The 23,794-nt window shown below is 38.9% G+C and overlaps 1 protein-coding gene across 1 annotated transcript in view; it reads right to left on the bottom strand.

Moving 5' to 3' along the window:
* Positions 1-18,030, bottom strand: part of ABCC9 (ATP binding cassette subfamily C member 9) — a 159,194-nt gene extending 141,164 nt beyond the window's left edge. Inside the window, exons 1-5 of the mRNA XM_068970261.1 lie at positions 17,916-18,030; positions 13,338-13,499; positions 11,877-12,018; positions 5,887-6,008; positions 343-509 (exon numbers count right to left, since the gene is read on the bottom strand). Of these exons, the coding sequence (XP_068826362.1) occupies positions 343-509; positions 5,887-6,008; positions 11,877-12,018; positions 13,338-13,479 (573 nt within the window). The 5' untranslated portion in view covers positions 13,480-13,499; positions 17,916-18,030. The remainder of the gene's footprint in view (positions 1-342; positions 510-5,886; positions 6,009-11,876; positions 12,019-13,337; positions 13,500-17,915) is intronic.
* Positions 18,031-23,794: the final 5,764 nt, after the last annotated feature.

The raw sequence follows: 23,794 nt of genomic DNA, 5'->3' as shown, positions 1-23,794 counted from the left end.
TTCTTATCAGCTTGACATTTCTGAGAATACACTAGTTTGATTGAGCCAGGTTTGCTTTGGACCAATTACAGGTGGTGGAACTTCCTGATGAAAACAGTTTAATCTATAATATGGACTAAGCATAATTGTTTGGCACATTCTAGGCACTCAATCAATATTTGCAAATGAATCGATAGGTTCCAGGGTTATATTGAGATTTCTGGAAAATTAACGGTCTGGACTTAATAATTGCTCAACTTTATATTTGTGCACATAACTGATATATCATTGTATAGGCTCTTGAATACTAGTGATGCCAAGCTGACCATGATCTTAACTAAACAAAAATTATTAGATACCCACTCTGACCCGAATGACATTGATCTCCACAGCCATCAAGAGTCCATTCAAAATGACCATTATGCCTGTGATGCAGAAACGCAGGTTTGATATTCCCCAACCAGACTGCCAATATTTGACCAGCTTTATGGTTTTTGTGATAAAGGCCATTACCCAGTACAGGAATAAGGCTGGAAAATTAAACAGAAAAAGAAAAGATACAACCCATCACTGTTATTTTTAAAGATTTTACTGAACTCTCAATATAAATACAATACTTTTTAATAACAAAGACAATTTAAGATATTCTATTTTCAGATAATTTTGTTTGAATTAATCCAGATATGAACAAAGGCTGCAATCCCAACAGATGTGATATCTTAATCTTTGCCAAACCTTATTGGCTAGAAGGAAGTCACAGGTCCACTCACACTCAACGAGAGAGGATTATATACTATGAACACCAGGCAGAGATAATGGAAGGGGTATTTTCACACCCTAAGATGTCTAGACATCTCCAAACATTTGGAAACTAAACAATACATTTCTAATTAACCATATGTTAAAAAAGAAATTACCGAGGAAGTTAGAAAATATTTTAACTAAATTATAATGAAAATACTGCAGATTAAAATTTTAGGAATTGTAACTTAAACAATACTGAGATGAAAATTTATAGCTTTAGGTATTTATTTTAGAAAAAAAAAAAAGATCCAAAATCAATGACCTAAAGTTTCCACCTTGAAAAGGTAGGGAAAGAACAATGAACAAAATGAAAAAATGAGAGATAATAGTAAAAAGCAATAAAACAGAAAAAGAATAATTGAGAAAATAAACCAATGAGGCTGACTTTTTTAAAAGATCAAGAAAACTGATAAGTCCCCAGCTAGACTGATCAAGAAAACAACACAAATGACCAATATTAGGAATATAGGAAAAATTATCCCTATATCTCCTATGTACTTAAAATGGATAATCAGGGAGTATCTTGAACAACTTTATGACAATAAATCAAAAAAATTTAGATGAAACAGAAATTTTCTCAAAAACTGTAATTATCAAAACTGACGTAAATAGAAACAGATACTCTGAAGAGTCTATAATAAAGAAATAAATTTATAATTTAAAATCCCTCCTTAGTTAAAACTCCAGGCCCAGATAACTTCACTGATGAATTTTACTGAATTTTTAAGAAATAAAATTAATCTCACACAATGCCCTTCATTAAAGAGAAATAGCGAGTATTTTCCAATTCATTTATGTATCCCAACATATAAAAACCTGGCAAAACTATTTTGAGAAAAAAAAAAACAAACCAATATCCCTCATGATCGATGTGAAAACCCTAACAAATAAACTCTAGCAACAGATAGCATGGAGAACAAACCATGACCATGTGTGGCTTAGCCCAGTGTGCATGGCTACTTAATCATTTGAAAAATCAATCAGTGAACACCAGCAGAAGCACCTTAACAGCAATATAACAGTTACAACTGATGCAGAAAAAAGTCTGTCAATAAAATACAATAGCTACTCATGATTTTTTAAAAAAAGAAACCTCTGAGAAAGCAAAGCTTTGCATAGCAGCAAACTTACTCACTTGATAAAGTCTTATATAAAAAGTCTATATCAATTCTGTAATTAAGTACAAAAGATTACTTTTCCCCTAAAATCAGGAGCTAGATAAGGATTTCCTCTCACCACATTTATTCTGCATTTTACTAGAGATTCTCCCTAGTGCAATACAGCAAGAAAAATAAAAAAGAAAGCATAAAGTTTGAAAAGAAACAAATATAACTGCCTCTATTTTCAGATGGCATGTTTCTTTATGTAGAAAATCCCAAAAAACTTACAGAGAAATAAGTTAAAGTAATTTTAATTGAATTTCCAAGGTAGCAAGATGCAAGGTCAATATTCAAACCCAGTTGCATTTATACAATGGCAGAACAATTGGAAAATAAAAATTTTAATACAATTCCATTTATAATAGCAATGGTAAAACAAAAAACCTAGTAATAATTCTTAGCAAGACATAAAAGACCTTTACATTAAAATTTAAACAATATTGCTACAAGAAATGAAAGATCTATAAAAGTAGATAATAAACTGCAAGACTCGACATTTTTAAGATGTCATTTCTTCCCCCAAATTGTTCTGTTCATTCAGTGCAATCCCTATCAAAACCCCACCAGGGATTTTTTTTTTCAGTAGAAACTGATAACCTGATTCTAACCTGCACATGGTAATGAAAAAGAATTGAACTATCTAAAGTAGTCTTGGGAGAAAAACAAAGAAAACAAGCTATATAATCATAACACATGACTTCAAGACCTCCAAAGTTATGGTAATCAAGACAGAATAGTGATGACATAAGAGCCCATGAATGGATTAAAGGAATGGAAAATATAAAGGCAAGAAATAGATTATATTTAAACAGGCACTGGCTTTAATCTTTTACCAAGATCCCAAAGCAATCCAATGAGAAATGGAAAGTCTAGTATGCAGATGGTGCTCAAACACATAGAGGTACATTTGGAAAAAAAGTAACTTGCCACCAACCTTATACACCATCCACACAAATAACTTCAAATGGGTCACAGTCCTAAAAATAAAAACTGAAACTATAAAGAGTCTTTAAAAAAAAAAAAACAAACAAGAATATATGAGGGAAATATATTTTGAGGGAAGGCAAAGATTTCTTAAGAGACAGAGCATTAATTTTACATGAAAAGATAATAAATTATACCACATTAAAATTAAAATCTTCTGCTCATCAAAAGACCCTATTAAGTAAATGAGCTTGCAAGCCACAGACTGGGAGGGAAATATTCTTAAAGCATGTGTCTAATGACACAAAATACTGCTACAGCTGAATAATAAAAATACAATCCCACAAAAAGTGGCAGGAGATATGAACAGGCACTTCACAAAGATAACAAATGGCCAATAAACTCATCAAAAGTGCTCAAGATCATTAGTCAGCAGGGAAATGCAGATTAAAACCACAATGTGTTATCAGTAAACACCAGCATGGCTAAATTAGAAAGTCAAGATCTTCAAATGGATGTGAAACCACTGGAATTCCCGTACGCTGTTCGTGTGTGTAAAATAAACCACTGAGAAATGATCTAGTAGTTTCTCACAAATATAAACATTTATGTATTTACCCTCTGACCCGGCAATTCCACTCCTAGGTATTTGCCCAAGAGAAATAAAACATATATTCACAAACAAACACAAACAAAAAAAAACCCCTTGCACATGAATGTTTATAGCAGCTTGTTTTTCTTCATGATAGGCAAAATCTGGAGACAGTCCAGGAGACTATTAACAAGAGAATGGAAAAACTGTAGTATATTTATGGAATATTTGTGGTATATAATGGAATATGACCCCAAAATCACAAGAACAAAATACAACTGAAACTACGTTATGGATGAACCTCCAAAAATTCTGCTGAGAGAAAGCAATCTTAGAAGAGTTTATACTGTATGATTCAATCTATGTGAAGTTCAACAACAGGCAAATCTAATCTACAGTGAGGAAAAATCAGATTAGATGTCCGCTATAGAGATGAAAAAAGGACTGATTAGTAAGGGGCACAAGAGAATTTTCAAGAATGATGGCAACACTTTAGATCATTACAGAGTTATACAGGTGTGTGCATTTAGTAGACTAAGATTTCTATACGTTGGTATATGAATTTTATCTCACAAAAAGAACCGTAAATATTTAACTTTAGCTAATAATGTGCATGCTGAAATAATGAAGAAGTGATGAATATCAATTCCTGCAACATACTTTAAAATGCATCAAAAATTTAGGATGAATTGATAGATGGATAGAAGAAAGCAGATATTTGATAAAATAAATAGAAGAAAATAACAGAATTTAGGTGGTAGGAAAATGGGTATTCATATAATTCTTTCAATTTTCTGTATGTTTGGTGATGTTTATAATGTAATGTTGGGACAAAATTACTAGTTCTGTGTTCTAAAAATGTGTGACTCTTCTAGATCCAAATATTCCTCCCTCATGCAAAGAGTTGACTCATTGGAAAAGACCCTGATGCTGGGAGGGATTGGGGGCAGGAGGAGAAGGGGACAACAGAGGATGAGATGGCTGGATGGCATCACTGACTAGATGGACATGAGTTTGAGTGAACTCCGGGAGTTGGTGATGGACAGGGAGGCCTGGCATGTTGTGATTCATGGGGTCGCAAAGAGTTGGACACGACTAAGCGACTGAACTGAACTGAAAGTAAGGAAAAAGTTAGATGAGCTTTTAATTCTATAAGTCCTTTCATAAATATGATCAGATTATGCCCTCTGCCTTGTATCTACATAAAAATTTAGAGCAGGATTCTGACTGCATTTCTCTCAAAATTTTATTAAAATGCACATCTCTTTTCTAATCACATCTTAAAACTCTTATATCCTCATCAGTTTTTCAGAAACATTGTCCAGACTATTGAATTCTCAATGTTACATTTATTTTTGCTGTTGCCTTTCTGGGCATCCACATCAAAAGATTTCTCTGATAATGTCTGCTTACCATGTTGAACCAAACAGCTTTCTATTAAGATAATTAGGATTTGGACAAGCCTTTTAAATTAATATTCTGACAACTTGTCTTTGATTACCTTTACCAAATCATATAACGTGATGCATCACAGAATTAAATAAACAGCACTTATCACTTATTCACATCAAATTTTGATGTCTGCTGGATATGCAAATAAAATATTTGCATGGTTTAATTATTCCTTTTCCTAATTGCAGTAGTCAATGTCATTGTCATCAAATAGCAATCAAACCAAATCCATAAACCTTAGAAAACTAAACATTCACACAAACACATACAATCTTGCCTTCCATTTTAGAGGACACAGAGGCCCGTGCAGCCCTTGCATAATCCGTGTTCTGTAATCTTCATCTCAGCTTTCTGTATGAAAGTGTCCATGAAGGAATGCAAGGATGGATCAGCGTATTGTATTTATAACTATTTGGGATGAGTTCAATCATTTCAGCATAAAGCAGAATATGAAAGTCTCTGATTTCCACAGGACAAGAAGGCAAGAGAGGCTTAGAAAAAATAATGCTAAGCAGGATGCCAAGGTGAGGGGCTGTGCTCTGGGGGCAGCTGTTGCTCAGGACAGTATTGTTGTTAGCATACAATGGAGCACGCTCTGCTGCAAAGAGCCTCTCCCTGTGCCCCTATATCTGTCTCGACAGAAATCCCAAGAAGAGTGTGACATGCCCACAGTATCCATTATGAAAGACTTGGGTCTTTGGAAATGCCTCAAGACTCCCAAGCCAGAGTCAGAAATACGCAGAAATAGCTGAGGTGACTTGCTCTTTAGATGTCCTGAGGGGATGGAGTTTTCACAGCCTAGAGCAATAAACAACTGACTTCATCTCCACATTGAATGGGAGACTAAAGAGAATTAATTATTATGGTTTTCCCATGCCTTCCAGTCCAACTGGTGATGAGAGCATTTACTCTAAGGAAAAAGAAAACCAAATAGTTGTTTGGGAAAAAACAACAACAGCACTTGATCATACTCACCTAAAAGTAACTTAGGAAAATTTGATGTTTCAATATTATGATAATATACTATGGATGTGGTGGTAGCAACAAATCCCATCACCGCAGGCATGAAGAGGTGGAGATGCCTCGACTCCCGCCGTCTACAGAGAGTGGTACAGCGTCAGTGTCTACAGCTGAAGGTTCCAGACAGTTTCTCATTTTTGCTTCCAGTTTTTTCATTAAAATGCTCCCTTACCAATATTTAAAATGCAGAATGAGGTATTTTATATACAGAATGCTAAGAGCACAAGTAAGGAAGACTATCTTGAGTGCTCAGTCACTAAGTTGTATCTAACTCTTTGTGGCCCCATGGACTGTTGCCCGCCAGGCTCCTCTGTCAGCGGGATTTCCCGGGCACTGGAAAATGGTTTGCCATTTCCAAGGGATCTACCTGACTTAGGGATCGAACCTATGCCTCCTGCATTGGAAGGCAGACTTTTTACCAATGAGCTACCAGGGAAGCCCAAGGAAATATAATTCTGCTGAAAGGGTTTATCCTATCATGGAGAGTTAGATAAATACAGCTAAACAAAACATTACAATGCTTACAACAAAAGCGAATAGATAGCTATTCCTATATTGAAGGACAGAACTGCTGAAATAATTTAACCTAAAGCGAGTAAAAACAATAAACCGAATATGTACTCTACTGTATGTGAAAGTACATTTATTCTTTTGATAGTTTTCCCAAATGTTATGGTCTTCAATGGGTTTCCCTTATGGCTCAGCTGGTAAAGAATACTCCTGCAATGTGGGAGACCTGGGTTCGATCCCTGGGTTGGGAAGAACCCCTGGAGAAGGGAAAGGCTACCCACTCCAATATTCTGGCCTGGAGAATTCTAAGGACTGTATTAGTCCATGGGGTCGCAAAGAGTTGGACACGACTGACCGACTTTCACTCACTCACTCACTCCTGCATGGTCTTCAATGATGTCTCCATGTTCACTAATGCATTCAACACATGTATATGTTTGTTGGTCCAGACACTGCATTAGATTGTGGGATACAACAATGAACAAGATAAGATATAGTGTCTGTGGTCACAAAGTCTAGAGTGCTCTAAGAAGAACAACTAGAAACAAGAAATTATAACATAGGTGAAGGGACTGGGAATTCATGAAGAACTAGTGCCTGAGACAGAGAAAGCCCTGAAAGAAGTGACTTCTACGCTGAGACTTTAAGAATGAGGAACTGCTACTCAGAGGAAGGATGGGAAGACTGCTCCAAGTAGAGAGTCTAGATATGTTCAAGGGCTGTGGTGCTGTTGTTTAGTTGCTCAGTTGTGTTCGTCTCCTTTGCAGCCACAGGGACTGTAGCCCACCAGACTCCTCTGTCCATGGGACTCTCCAGACAAGAATACTGGAGTGGGGTTGCCATTTCCTCCTCCACTGGATCTTCCCGATCCAGGGATCGAACCCATGTCTCCTACACTGGTAGGCAGATTCTTCACCACCGAGCCACCTGGGAAGCCCATACATTCAAGGGTACTTGGAGCAATTCAGTGTGACTGCAAGGACATGCCACTTCATTCTGAGGGCAACAGAGAGCTTCAGTTAGATCCGAAATATGCCAGGCCAATGTGCAGATAGCCCTCAATTCCATTTGTATTAAAAATGCCATACAGCTAAACATTTACATTTTCTCAAATGATTTAAATGTATTAGTACACAAGTGATGTCAAGAACAAAGTAAGTAGTCTGAGAATGCAGGAAAGAGAAACAATTTAGGAAGGTCATATCAGAAGAGGTACAGCTGACAATGGGAGCTGAAATATAAAAAGGGAGCCACTCATCAGGAAACTGGTGGAAGAGCACTTAATAAGCAGGGAACAGAATGGGCAAAATTCCAAGCAGTTTAATATCCCTTAAATAGAAAGTCTGAGTTTGGATATATTATGAAAGGTATGGTAAGGAGCTGAAATCTAATCTTGCAGAAAACACAAGGAAGTGGTACCATCAGATTAGGGTTTTAGAAACAGATCAATCTGGTAGTAGTACGGATAATGGAGTTGACAGGTAATATGTGTCTGAGGTGAGAGGAGAGAAACAAAGGAAGGAAAGTAGTCAGGAAACTATGGGGAGAGGCCTGATGAGAGATGATGAAAGCCCAAGTTAAGCCTTGCCAGCAGTAACATGGAGGAAATAATACCTTCAGAAAAGACTGTCAACATGGATAGTACTTTTAACAGTGTTTGAGTATGAGTGTGATGGTGATGGCAATGGGGAGAATAATCCCCAGGGTGCTTGAGTCGATGATGGTACGACCAAATAAGATTTTGAGAGGAAAAGCCCATGGAGAGAGGAAACTAATATGTTTCAACAGGAATGTGTGGATTGTGAAAGTTTCTAATAAATCTGCAAAAGAAGCTGTCTAACAGGCAAGTGTATGCAGAGATTTGAAGTCACGAATACTGAGAGGATAATGAATATGTGATAATATTATGATCATGTAAGAGTTGGCTTACAAAACACCAACCACCTCCCAGAAATAGTTCAAATAATCAAAGAAAAAAAATAGGAAATAAATATTTCATCAGTAAAAAATTTAAAATGCTTCTGCTGCTGCTTCTGCTGCTGCTAAGTCGCTTTAGTCGTGTCCGACTCTGTGCGACCCCATAGACGGCAGCCCACCAGGCTCCACCGTCCCTGGGATTCTAATACTCTTTAATTATTAAAGAAAAGAAAGAATAAAAAAATAATATTTAGAAAATTTTAAAATAAGTATATTACCTGTGATGGCCTATATAATGCAGTTTAAAACCATACCCAGAAGAAAGTTTGTAATCTTAAACAAATTCAATAAGAAATTATTATAATAAATAAATTAAGTGGTCAATTCAAGTTTTCTTGAAAAAGAATAACAATCATCAGTAAGGAAGGCAGTAATGAAGGATTAATAAAGACAGCAGAAGCTACAGTAAGGTTTATGTTTATAGTATTTCTTTTTTAGTGATTTTTAACCATACTAGTACTTTTATTAAGATTCCTTTCATAGTGTTACTGCTCTCCTTACAAAATACTATAGGTTTGGAGGGTGCCCCAAACTCTATTTTTTCCTTTAACTTCTACTATTTTTTGGAGAAGGGAATGGCAATCCAGTCCAGTGTTCTTGCCTGGAGAATCTCATGGACAGAGGAGTCTGGGGTGCCACAGTCTACGGGGTTGCAGAGGGTCAGACACAACTGAATGACTAATACTACACTACACTACTATTTCTAGAGAATAATTTGCAGACTTCACTATTCTGGTATATATAATCAAATGGTAGATATACAGTATTGAAGCATATACATCCCATTATGGTAGAAAATCTTTAGTCAGGAATGTTCAAGGGAAAACCAAAAACTATATATCACAGAAGACAAACAATTTCAAAAAAGAGAAAATGATGGAAAATAAAAACCAAAATGAAAACACAGTAATAGTGATGTTAATGCACATTTTTATAATTTGAAGAAAAGTAAAAAATAATCAACACAAGGACTTGAGTAATCCAATCAATAAATTCTTAATGCTTATTAATTATATTAATTAACCAAATATTTGACTATCTTGAAAAATGCTGATAAATTCCCAAAGGCATCCATTTAATGAATGACATGCTTTAGCAATAAACTAATCAAATTATACTGAAGAGCAAACTAAAAATGATTCCTAGGCCTAGAAAGGGTTTCTCCACCAGAATCACAAAATATTTAGACAGAAGTAAAAAAGAGAACACGTCTTATGAAAACCTGTGTAAAACAGGATGTTTCAAAAGAAAAATCAATAGCTTTAATATTTATATTACTATTAATTTTAAAAATCCAATATTCAATTAGGAAAGTCTTTGCATTATTTCACTCATAGTGAAACTACAGTGAACATCTGTGGTATTTTCAGTAAAAAATAGTTCATAAAGTTTTGTTTTAAAAAAAAGAAAGAAGGAAAGAAGGAAGGCATAATCAGCAGGGTCTTAATATAATAAGTGTGTTAAAGAGGAAAGATACCCATGAAAGTGTCATTAACGTTTTTTGGCATTCTTGCAGAAGAAGCTTCCAGACTAGGACAAGGTAAGAGAGAAACCAAACCAAATCTTCCAGTTATTCAGAAATACTGGAAGATGTCTTTTTTTTTTTTTCCCTTGTCTTGCCTTATAGCTTGCAGGGTTCTTAGTTCCCTGATCAGGGATCGAACCCATGCCCCCGGCATTGGAATGTGAAGTCTTAACTACTGGACCGCCAGAGGAGTCCCTGAAAGACGTCTTTTTAGGAGTTCTGGATGAAAAGGGCAAGGATAAGAGTCTGTAGCTAAAGAATGGGAGAGGGTACACAAGATTAAGAGCGTATTTCTGCTTGTTTTAAGCACGGGTCTCTTGCATCACTACCACTATGAAACAGGTTTTCCCCATAACCTCATTATTAGCACAGCCTCTGTCCTAAAGTCTCTGAACCTACACATCAACCATGAGTCTGGAAAGGAGGAGCCATCTCTCCCTACTTGATGTCAAGTTTTTAGGACTCATGGGACTTCTACTATCTTCCACTTTATACAAACACATAACCATATGGAGAGTCAGCCCATATGGTAAGGGAATTAAAAAATGAAGACTAAAATTGGCTATGCTAATACAGCATAATATAAATATGCCAAAGAGTTGTAAGCAATTCTCAATAAAATAATGGCTGATAAGCTTCTAAATGCTTGGAGAGGAGACTTAGGGTCTTTAATTTTCCTTTTCATCAGAAACCAAGATGTGCACATAAATGCAAAGAACTGTCATAAAACATTACAAAATAGATGGCTCCATGACAAAAGTCTCCAAGTTTCACCCCTTGTTAATTGCAACAGAAAAACATAAACAGATGTCAGGCGAGGTTCTTATTAGATTAGAAGAAAACGAGTTTTGAAGCTTTCATTTCATAGACTTTAGAGATCTTTTCCTGTCAATTCCTCAATGAAATATACACCATTTAGCATAATTTCATAATTGAAGTTTTCCTATTACTTGAGTTTATTTTCTATTATTATGTAGTAAAAATATTATCATGCATTATGTTCAGCTTTATAAATAGAATTCATTACATTCTGCTTGATATAAACATCTTTTATAAAAAAGACAAAATTCCTTTAAAAATAAGAGTTTTATAACAAATCATGATTTTGAAATAATTATGTACTCTGCCTCAATTTGTAGTTATACCTTCATTGATTCTCAGATTCTTTTAATGCCTGCCTCATCTATCTCTGCAGTTTTACAAAATAAACAGAAATATCTGAGAACTGGTTATATATTTATACATAAATACATTAGACTTGGATGGCAAGGAGATCAAAACAGTCAATCCTAAAGAAAATCAACCTTGAACATTCATTGGAAGGACTGATGCTGAAGCTGAAGCTCCAATACTTTGGCCACCTGATGCAAAGAGCCAACTCATTGGAAAGGACCCTGATGCTCTTAAAGATTAAGGGCAGGAGGAGAAAGGGGCAACAAAGGATGAGAAGGTTAGATAACATCACTAACTCATTGGATATGATTCTGAGAGATAATGAAGGACAGGGGAGCCTGGCATGCTGCAGTCCATGGGGTCGCAAGGAGTAGGACACAACTTATCGACTGAACATCAACAACAAATATGCCAGTATACAGACAGTCATTCTTACCATTTACATTTGTTTTGAAAAATAAGATTATCATTGAGGTGTTTAAATGGAGAAAACTTTCTGCTAGCGCTATGTAGATAAAAAACAGAAAGCATAGCAATGAGCACAAACCCCAGAGATCTGAACTTGTGTTAGCAGAGAAAGAATACAGTGCAGAAAACACAGGACAATATGCATGTTTATCCTGTAAAGTGGGTGACTGCTGTGGCGCCTGATAAGTTATAACCAAAAAGTTAAGGCTGACTTGGTATGCTCTTAGCTACTATCCATATCAACATGTCCACTAGGATAGCGTAATCCCATTAACTAAATGGAGTCACTTACGAATCTGAAACAATGCCTTCCGCTATTTCACAAACATGCACAAACAGGAGGGCAAATGTCAGGATCCATCTCAGGTTGTGTCCAGGAAAATGAAGCCATGTGTTATGATGAATTTGTACCTTCGAGCTTTGACTTCCCCACCCTGAAAAAAGGAGGAAAAGGTAAAGAAATAAAGAATTAATTATAATCATGGAAATAATCTACATTGTGATATGTTTTGCCGATCGGGGAGAGGGGGTCCTAAAACCTTATTCCTTTCTAGAGTAGCAACAGAAATCTTTCTCTATTTTCATTATGTTTAAAAAAAGAAAAAGGAACAATTTCAAAGGATTTTTCCAAGCTTGCCTAAGCTAACACATCAACTTTGCTGTCTAGCTCAGGAATAACAAACTCTGGGTGACAACCTGGTTATTTCATGCTCATCACAATTCTTACTGACAGATCTCATTCATTCAAAAGAAAAATAAATTAATGACGATGTTAATAAAAGCAATTCCAAGTCTCAAATCTTTCAAAAGATGGGATCTGTGGGAGGCCTAACCAAAAAAATTAAATGGCCACACTTGGTGACAAGATTCAGGGCCCACTGGCTGTGTCAACTCTTACTCTCTTGCATGTCATGGAGTAAAAATGATGACCCATGACTCAGCCAGTACCGTTCAATAATGCTACTGACATTTTCTGAAAGAAAGCTAAAGCTTTGTTCATTGATGAGATTTTTAAGGAGGCTCAAGAACATTACCGGTTCACTCTTAGCTCTTCATTGAAGAAAAAAATTAAGTTACCAGATTATATGTTAGAAAATGTTGACGGTTTTCCCTCAAAAACAGTGCAATGCCAACTCATATATGACATGCTAAGACCCTACTTCTGTCTCTTGTCTCCGCTGTTTTTTCTTCCTCTCAATTTTTCAACTATAGAGAAGTCCCATAAACTTCAAGAATGAACAGGGTTGGGAGGGGTATGAGTGCTAAAAGTACTGAAGGAAGAAATTTCTGTTTCTGGACAAAACGGACCTCTGAAGCATTCTTTGAAAAGAATACTGATTCATCTCTAAATTGTTCCCAAAAGAACTTCATTATTTGAAAATTAGTTACATTTAACATATTCTACTATAATTTATGTTATTAAACTCTTCCAGGCAGGTTCTGGCTTTCTTTGCATCACTATAATTTTCCTTATACCTGATACTTCTTTGAGATTTATTTGTGATTTCTCACTAACCCAAATAGCCAACATTATGAATAGTCTGCATTGTTAGCCATTTCTCTTTGACAATGTTAATTTCAATTCCACTTGATTCAAATACCCTTTCGCCAGCTTCTGTGTCCCATTGCAGAGATGCCAACAACACTGCCATAACAATTGCTCTCCATAAGTTAACTGGATGTCAGAAAGGAATTATTAACCATAGAAATACAATAAAAAAGAATGTTCTACTTTGGGAAGTAGGTTACTTACCAATGAACAATATTGGGAAAGTGATAAACAGCAGGAAGACATGAGGAACCAGGTTAAGGGCATCCACAAAGCAGGGATTTTGTAACACACCATCATAGATATTATAGGAAGAAATGTTGTTACCGCAGAATGAAAGGCTCATTTCTTCTTATATAGTTCACTCTAAAAAGGAGAGAAAGGAATAAAAGCCTCTTACTACAAAATTCTCCTTCATTAAATTATAGCCTTGGTGGTGGTGGTTTAGTTGCTAAGTCGTGTCAGACTCTTATGACGCTGTGGACTGTGGCCCGCCAGGCTCCTCTGTCCATGGGATTTTCCAGGCAAGAATACTGGAATGGGTTGCCATTTCCTTCTTCAGAGGATCTTCTGGACCCAGGAATCAAACCCGGGCAGACTCCTGCATTGCAGGCAGATTCTTTACCAACTGAGCTATGAGGGATATAGCCTTAAAGAGGTATTATTTCATAAAATTAACCCCCTCTATCTTTGTAGCTGAAGAAATAAGAAATCTTTGTGGTCAAAGTTATTTGAGAGTTACTTAGAAAGGCCTTATACATCCTATAAGGTCCACTTGTCAGTAGTTTTTTTCCTGATTAAAATATTCCATTTTAATTTGGAAAATACATTATAATTGACATCTACCAATAGCGCTACCTTCAAGGAGTGTTTGTCTAAATAAATTATCAAAAACCAAAAATGGCTGTTTATCCAGAAAAAGGAGGGGGAAGATGAAACTGACTGAAAAGTCAAAATGCTGTAATATCAAATCCTTTCCCATGGTAATTCATTGAAAATGGTTTCACAAACAACTTCAGCTGAACACAATTTACTGTAGCATTTCATTCACTGCAGGAAATAGTAATACCAAGACAGCAATGTGGAGTCCACCAGCATACAGCCTTTCTCTGAACAACAGTAAAATCAAGTGTTAAAGACCAATTAAATATAATTCAAGTGACAAGATAATGAAACTACACAGGTCCCAGAATCAGACAATATTTTTACATGAAATGCACTCTACTCGAGTTTTGGAACAAAGGATGCCTTTTTATTGGAGAGCTGCATTCTATCAGAGGAGACATGGACAAGCTGGGAGAAGAGACAGAGGACAAGATTACACACGGTCTTCTTAGCCACTGTGGGAGACGGAGCTTCTGCTCTGGCTTCTACTTTGAATGCAGTGGAGCCACTGAGAGGGTGGAGATGAAAGGAGTGACAAGCTCTGACTTACATTTTAAATGAATTCTTACTACCGTGAAATGCCACCAAGAGTTTTAGAGTTCGGAAAACTTTACAATGCCTACCATTTAGTCGCTCAGTTGGTTCTGACTCTGCGACCCCACGCACTGCAGCACACCATGGACTGAGCAGTCCCCCTCATGGACTTCAGCACTATTTATTTAGCACCTACTAAACTCTGCGAACTTTGCATATACCATTTAAGCTCTCAGAACAATGAAGCAATATCTGTGGAGCTCTTCAAATTTTACAGATGATGATCTGGGTGTTCAGATGGGTTCAGTAACTTCCCAACCAGTAGAGTAGCTGGAATCCACACCCACTAGTGTCTGACTATAAACCATGTTCATTCCACTTCATCATATAGCTCCCGACTTTTATTTTTTAAAGAAATTTCTTATCTATCATATTAAAATAAGTAGTATTTTATGATTTCAACCCCCCTGGACTTTGCTTCTTTTCCATATTTATGTCACCCTGGATTCTGAATTAGATTATTCAAGGTTGGCAACGATTTGGATAACTAAAGTGGTACCTCTTACTCTCTTCCCTTTCATTCATAATTGATTTATCAATGGTCACGAATCATATAGTTTCCTAGAAAGAAACAAAGTATGTTATACAGAAAAGATAGGCAGCAGTAGGCAAACTACTGGAGAAACCAAATTTTAAACAAAATTTTTATAAAACATATGAATAGAAGGACTAGTTAGAAAGTCTGTGTGTTGACAATCTGTCAATGGTCATATGGAATTCTTCTCATACATTATTTCTGGTAATACTTTTTAATATGCTCTCTAGTCAAGACCTTTTATCATCTTTTTTAAAAAAATGTTATATTTTAAAAAAAACCTCAAGATCAGCTTATACACTTGCCAAATCCTTACCAACTGTTAAGATTCTAAGCTTAATAAGAGAATCAAAAGGACTTGAGCTTTTTAAACTATCAATAAAATGGAAATTCTGAGTTTTATAATTATATGTTAGATATTTCTGATAAAAATAGAGGGAACAGAAACTGAAAAAAATATGGCTTGTAATGGAATTTTTAAGACTATTTCCTTTACTTAATAGAAATGATAAAAGGAAACTTTAAGCTCACTTAATTGAAAGGCACGCATAAACTGTTTCCTAGAACTAACTGGGAAATTCTTTTTGCCTTTTTTTTTCTTTGCTTGCTTTTTATTTTTTTCTCATTGCATGTGCATGCTCTGTCTTGTCTGACTCTTGTGGCCCCATGAACTGTAGCCCGCCAGGCTCCTCTATTCATGGGATTTCCCAGGCGAGAATACCAGAATAGGTTGCCATTTCCTTCTCCAGGGGATCTTCCTAACCCAAGAACTGAATCTCCTGCATCTTCTGCACTGCAAGTGGATTCTTTACCTCTTGAGCCATTGGGGTTTCCCAGTTTTCTTAAACTAGTTTTAAAATGTTATTGAAAGTTATAGCATTTCAGTGCTATATTCAATGCTAAAACTTGATATTTCATCATGATCATTAAGGCAGCTGCTAAAATATAATTTGAATTTGCAAAAAACATATATATATGTATACATATATATACTTAATTAGCTATAAGTACTGCCTGCCGGTTATCTAATCAATCCCAAAACCTACCAATTAAGTGACCTTTGGATAAATCTATGTAACTGTGGAAAGAAAATATCAGAGAAGCACAATAACCTGAAAAAGTCCAAGAACATTTTTAGCCATGCACTTGATGTCTGGGACTTCAGGCATTAATTAAGTATAAAAATATTTATTGATGCTGACCATGCAACTTGGGCACCAGGAATTCAACAGTGCACATGGCAGAAACAGTCCCTATGGTCTTAGGCTGTATAAATCAGACTAGACAAAACCCAAAAGGTCTTGGTATAATGTAAAAGTTATGATTCAAAAAAACTGGGAAATACATAATGACGTAATCTCACTAAAGTGCATATGGGTAGAGTAAAAACTTTAGAATGCTGTTTTCCTTCTGCCACAATCTTAAACCTCACATTTCCCCTTGGCTCCCAGTCTGCTCACTGTCTCTCACTGCATCTCTCCTTTTGCTTTTTCTTCTGCCTCTTCTTTCATCCTCTTCCCCTTGCCCCTTAGTCCCCTCCTCCAGACACCTAGCCTGCATGTGGCACACTTTTAATAGCCAACTCTTCTTACAACTCAACATGAATAAAGACAGGGAAAAAGTAAACTTATTGTAGACCTGTTGACGTTATTTGTGTTCACCTGAGGCATTTTATTAAATCAGGATTTTAAAACTAATCTTTATATCTCAAACTATCATTCAGGGTTTCCCTCTTGGAACCCAGGTTAAGTTGGGGATACTTTGGGAAGGTATAAATTGCTGCTCTCCCCAGAGAAATGCCCTGACGTGACACTCTACAGCCCCACCCCTTCCAGCTTTCTAGTTCAGCCAACACTGACAGGCCCCAGCATCAAAGAGGAGAGAGAGGGAAGCAGGCCAGAGAAGAAGACAGGCCACTTTTCTCCCCATAAACATAAATCCACAGAAAGACGTTCAAGTGTTTATGACAGTTGATAGGGTTGGAGAATTTGACCCAGCAAACTTGAAACACAAACACCAAAAGTGAAACTCTGGTTATAGGAATGGTCTGTAGAACAGATCTTTCTACACGTCTTGGTGACCAAACTCATGATTTCAAGGAGACTACCCTCAGGGTTCTTGTGCCTTGAAATGCACCTTATAAAGTTCCACACCCTCAGGACTGAAAACATTTGGATTCAGTCGATGAATATAAAATAAAGTGAAAACTAGCACTCTTCACCGTTCACCCAGCAAGCAGTATCAGCTCTGATGGAAGAGTAATCACAGAGAATTTAACAAGTTAGCGACCCCTGAAGAAAGCACACTAAATGCAATATAAAAGCTTTCATTCTCACACACAAAAAACTCATCCTTTGCTTATTCAGAGATTAACCAAATTACACTGTGAGACAGAAACACGACATTTTAAAGAACTTATTCAGGGCTTTATCATCATCTCGGGTATGCTCAGGATCGGATCACTCAGGAAAACCAATGTATTTAATAATAAGTTATTTGAAGTTATTCAGTCCATGGTTTATAAAACATGAATTAAAAGATATTGGTCTATTTATCTATGAACTACAGAACCAAGCAGGAAATCATCAGCAAAAAAGGACAGACATCTGATTTAGTGTCTGATCTCAACGCACCCATCAAAGTTCTGTTGCACAGCAAAGGAAATTTTGGAACTACTTAAGCAGATAAGATTCCTTACACAGACACTCCAGTGGCCTTTAAAAAAAAAAAAAATCCCAATCTGTAGAAATAAAGCAACAAATAGATACCTTGGGTAATCGCTTGACGCTGCTTCAAACCCCCACTGGTGCACTTGCTTTACCTTCAAGATACCAGCTTCCTACTCTGTCTTTAAGTATAAATTTCAAAGCCGGACGCAGAACTCCTACAAAGCAAAGAGGGACAGAAATTAAGCAGAAAGTTACTTCGTGAACAAGACGGGAAATATCTAAAAGGGAAAACAAAACAAAACACAATTGTATTAACTCTTTGCACTTTATCCACTTGGTTTAAGCAGGAGCCGGCCAGAGTTTTCAAAGTACAGCTGGAAACCTGATCCCCACGCCCTCTCTTCCCCAGGGCTGGGGCCGGGTCCCTTCAATCCGAAGCTCTGTGAGAACGCGCGGGAGCCTTCCGCTTGCTGTTAGATCAAAATCGACTACTGAGGGTTATCCTTGAAACTCTTGAAATGAGATTTAGGAAAAAGACACGGACTCACTCACCCCGAAGCCAGCGCTTTGCTTCCCCTGGCCGAAGCGCGCCGGGCGCCGAGCAGATTATTTTTAGGGCGGTGGGTGATCAGCTGCTGCCTCCTATCGAGTTTCTGGATTGCACACACTGCTCTGGGCTGGGGCGGACGCGGCCACTCCGAGGCAGGAAACTGAGCAGAAGCCCCGAGCGCAATGCCTGGGACTGGAGACCCTCCCCACCCCCGCTCGGCCCAGCCGTCCGCGCCCAAGCCACAAACTTGGGGCGCGCCTGACAAGGACTTTAAGAGTGATGTGCGCCCCTCTGCAACTCATTAGACACCGACACTTACAATCTACGATTCCGTTATCCCCAGACAACGGGGGTGGGGGGAATGACTAACCTTAGTATACCCAAAGTCATTTGCACTTGTAATTTCCCCAGCCCCTAGGCTCTGCTTGCGCCCTTTTAGCAACCACGAAAGGAAGCGGATTTGGGGGTTTCACTATTTCGCCTCCTGAGCTGATCGGGAAAATGAAGGGCTCACTTCACCCGGAGCAGCCAGCTGCCAGGCTGGATTCGTGCTGTGCGAATGTTTCACCTTGCGAAGCAGGCTCCGGCTGAATAATTAGGCAAACAGTGTTCTGTGCCCGGCATCGCGCTCCCAAAAGGGAACCCTTAACCCTCGCCCCCCGAAACTGGGGCTTTTTCTTCCTACTACTGTTTTACAGACAGTCACTCTCACTCTTGCCCCCCCCCCACTCAGAGAGATCGCAAAGTCTCAAGGCGATCACGTGTTTAAAATACACTCACCCCACAAGATCTAACACCCACCCCCCCCCCCGCCCCGTTCTTGATGCAAGCGGTAAACTTCGTCCCAGGCAACCGTTGTAATTAACACTCGCTCTTTTCAGGGGTCATCGCGCTATCAACTTAAAATAACCATTGTTTTTGTCAACTGTTTCGATCTGATAAAGGATGGTCAGCCCGGGGTGGGAGGTGGCGGGGGAAGGGTGATCGGGTGCGGAGGAGGAAGCTGAGGCCTCCAGGGCTTGGTGCGCGACCCCCGAGGGGCACAGCTCCAGGGCTGCAGGCAGCCGGAGCTGGTCCCCAGACCCGAACCCCAAAACCTGGCGACCGCTCCGACTCAGGAGCAGAGCGTCCTCTTTCCTGCCAGCCCCGGGCTTTCCCCCCGGGCGCCTCCCGCTCGGAAGGTCCTTGCGTCCCCTAGTGAGGCCTGGCCTCCGCCAGAGATTGAATCTGGAAGCCGCGGCCACTATGGGTCTGCGAGGACTCGAGGGGCGGCGCCCCGGGAGGGTTCCAGAGACTCCGGGCCCGCGGACTTTGAAAGCTTGGCTAGCACAGCCTGAAGCTGTTAGCCCAGACTCAGGCGCAGGGAGAGAGCGTGATTCCAGGATGGGATCCGGGGAGTGTGGCTGGAACCCAGGGATCCGGTGAACAAGCCGCTAGGGGAACCAGAGGCTCCCAGCGCATCTAGGGAGAGCGAATTGGAATTGAGGGGGTGCAGATAGTCCCAAGAGACAGACTCTGAGTGTGACCACACAAAATCAAGTTGACTATATATAGAGAGAGAGATAGCAAGGAGATCAAACAAGTCAATCCTAAAGGAAATCAACCCTGAATACTCATTGAAGGGACTGATGCTGAAGCTCCAGTACTTTGGCCGCTTGAAGCAAAGAGCCAACTCATTAGAAAAGATCCTGATGCTGGGAAAGATTGAAGGCAAAAGAAGAGGGAGACGGAGAATGAGTTGTTGGATAACATTACTGATTCAATGCACATGAATATGGACAAATTTCAGAAGTTAGTGAAGGACAGGGAGGTCTGGAGTGCTGTAGTCCGTGGGATTGCAAAGTGTCGGACACGACTTAGTGACTAAACAACAAATATATATATATATACATATACATATACATATATATACATATATATATATATATGCATGCTAACGCTAAGATACTTCAGTCATGTCCAACTCTTTTGGGACTCCATGGACTGTAGACCACCAGGTTCCTCTGTCCATGGGATTCTCCCAGTAAGAATATTGGAGTGGGTTGCCATGCCCTCCTTCAGGGGATTTTCCCCACCCAGGGATCGAACCCACATCTCTTATGTCTCCTGTATTAGCAGGTAGGTTCTTTGGAGAAGGAAATAGCAACCCACTCCAGTATCCTTGCCTGGAAAGTCCCATGGACAGAAGAGCCTGGTAGGCTACAATCCATGGGGTCTCAAAGAGTTGGACACGACTAAGCGACTTCACTTTCTTTCTTTCTTTACTGGACTGTGAAGAAGGCTGAGCACTGAAGAATTGATGCTTTTGAACTGTGGTGTTGGAGAAGACTCTTGAGAGTCTCTTGGACTGCAAGGAGATCCAACCAGTCCATTCTAAAGGAGATCAGCCCTGGGTGTTCTTTGGAAGGAATGATGCTAAAGCTGAAACTCCAGTACTTCGGCCACCTCATGAGAAGAGTTGACTCATTGGAAAAGACTCTGAGGCTGGGAGGGATTGGGGACAGGAGGAAAAGGGGAAGACAGAGGATAAGATGGCTGGATGGCATCACCGGCTCAATGGATGTGAGTGTGAGTGAACTCCAGGAGTTGGTGATGGACAGGAAGGCCTGGTGTGCTGTGATTCATGGGGTCACAGAGTCGGACACAACTGAGCGACTGAACTGAACTAAACTGAGTGCCACCTGGGAAGACCTTCCCCATCTCACTGCTGCTGCCGCCTTAATTCATGATCTTCATGTCTCTCTAAGACTATTTTGATACTGCGAACTGGTGGTTCTGTGGCTGAACTGTCCTCCTCCCCCTTTCTACCACATTTTCCAGACTTATCTTTGTAAAGATCTAAACATGGCCTTCCTTCCCAATCTCTCAAAGTGTGGTCCACTAATGACCTGCACCAGAATTCGAAAGCATCAGTTCTTTGGTGCTCAGGCTTCTTTATGGTCCAGCTCTCACATCCATACATGACTACTAGAAAACCCATAGCTTTGACTATACAGGCCTTTGTCACCAAAGTGATGTCTCTGTTTTTTAATACTCTGTCTAGGTTTCTAAATCAAAAGCCATAAGAAAAGTGAATTCTTTGGGTCAGAAACTAATCACTAGTTTCAGTGAAAATATTATTTCCAGAAGGCTGCTGGCCTCTCACAGTTTTGGAAGCCTACAACTCAGTGGGGAACTTATACTGCTGTGTCTGCTTCAGTAACACTTACAAGGGCTTGTTTCTTAGGCTTTTCCAGCTTTCCATACTTACTCGCCAAGCTTTTCCTTAGAGTCATCCTCAAAATTTAAGGGAAGTGAATGTATACCTTCATAGACCTGGCAGTTTAATCCAAAGAGGTCCCCCACAAAGTCAAAATTTCTTGTCATCTTATATTGAAACTTAAAAATGTATACAAATTTTGCATTTTATCCTGTAATCCCCACCACCACCAAGAGCCATATCCATTTTCTAAATCAGTTGTTATTGCTCAGTCACAAAGCGTTGTCCAATTCTTTGCAGTCCCATGGAGTACAGCACAGCAGGCTCCTCTGTCCTACACTATCTCCCAGAGTTTGCTCAAACTTATGTCCATTGAGTCAATGATGCTATCCGACCATCTAATCCTCTGTCTCCCCCTTCTCCTCCTGCCTTCAGTCTTTCCCAGCATCAGGGTCTTTTCCAGAGTCAGCTCTTCTCGTCAGGTGGCCAAAGTACTGGAGCTTTAGCTTCAGGATTAGTCCTTCAGAATATTCAGGACTGATTTCCTTTAGGATTGACTGGTTTGATTTCCTTGCAGTCCAAGGGACTCTGAAGAGTCTTCTCCAGTACCACAATTCAAAGGCATCAATTCTTTGACACAGCCTTCTTTATGGTCCAACTCTCACATCCATGCATGACTACTGGAAAAACCAAAGAGCTTTGTATACAAGCTGATGTCTCTGCTTTCTAAATCAGTATTGCCCAGCAAACAACATTCTGCCTGAATGCAAATACTTGTTGAATGACTAAGTAATATATCCAAATTGACATTAACGGGGTGGTGGGTAGAGGGGAGTAAGTGTATCTTCAAGCAAAATCCATGCCTTAAGAATATGTTCCATGATTGCTCTGTGGTGTCAAGTGTTGAACGCACACATCCCCATTTCAGAAACAAGGTGGTAAAATGGCCTCACAGCTAATTGTTTACCAGGATAACTTCCAGAAAATATTTCTAGTAATTTTTTTTTTTTGGCCATGCTGCATGGTGCATGTAGGATATTAGCTCCCCCAACCAGGGATGAAACCCATGCCCCCTATGTGGAAGTTTGGAGTTTTAACCAGTAGATTGCCCAGGACGTCCCCAGAAAATACTTCTAAAAACATAACAATGCTGAGTCATCGTACCAAAATACCACTTTTAGGCTATAGTAGTTACAATTTAACTTTCATTTTCATTTCCTTATTCAGTTCACCGTGGAATAATGAAATTACTATTTAAACGGTCAAATCCACACTTTCCATTGCCCAGGTGGTTTGTTAGTGCCTCTCTTTTTTCTGCCAATTGTCAGCGCTTTCCCTGTCCAGTCTTTTCGAAGTAGAAAGCTGAAAAAAATCATCTTCATAACTTAGAGAAGAGTAGAAAGTATTGGGAAATAATAAAATTATACAGATAATTTGACTAGAGAAGGAGCCAGAGGGGGACAATAGAAAATCTCTCTGAGCTGCCTTGGAAGGCACAAAAATTCACTCCTTTATTCATGAGAAGTAACAACAGCACAGGTAATTTGAGCAATTGCTATGTGTCAGGCAATATGCTAAGCATCTTATTCTTAGCTTGAAGTTGAGTAGTAAGCAACCTCACTACTATTGTATCAGCTGAGTATTTCACAATCCCTTATCTATTGAAGAAATGAATGAAAAGATAATAAATGCATTTCTTGCCACTCCCACCAGCAACTTATTGGTACTAGGAATATAGCTAGGATTTGACTAGCACAGAGAACACTGCAGAGTAGAAATAAGTAAATAAGCAAATGTAACATGCTCACGTCACAATTCCATAAGGGTTAGACTTAATTTTGGAGGGCTGTAGGGGAAACCAAGATACTAGACAGAAAACTTGTCTCTATATCTTTGGGTCTTGATAAAATCTAAACTTTTTTCTATTAGACTCAGCTACAGGCATAATCAAAATGTAAACTCTGGTGGCTCAGGCAGTAAAGAATCCACCTGCAATGTGGGAGACCTGGGTTCAATCCCTGGGTTGGGAAGATCCCTTGGAGGAGGGCATGGCAAGCCACTCCAGGATTCTTGCCTGGAAAATCTCATGGACAGAGGAGGCTGGTGGGCTATAGTCCATGAGGTCGCAAAGAGTCAGACATGACTGAGTGACTAAGCACAGTAGGCACAATCAAAATGTAAACTTTCTGTAGTATATTCCTTCTCTTTCCCCAAACTCGCCCCACCTCC

This window comes from Capricornis sumatraensis, chromosome 4 (genome assembly GCF_032405125.1).
Source record: "Capricornis sumatraensis isolate serow.1 chromosome 4, serow.2, whole genome shotgun sequence".
In the NCBI taxonomy this organism is placed as follows: Eukaryota; Metazoa; Chordata; class Mammalia; order Artiodactyla; family Bovidae; genus Capricornis; species Capricornis sumatraensis.
This window is presented reverse-complemented; position numbering and strand designations above follow the sequence as displayed.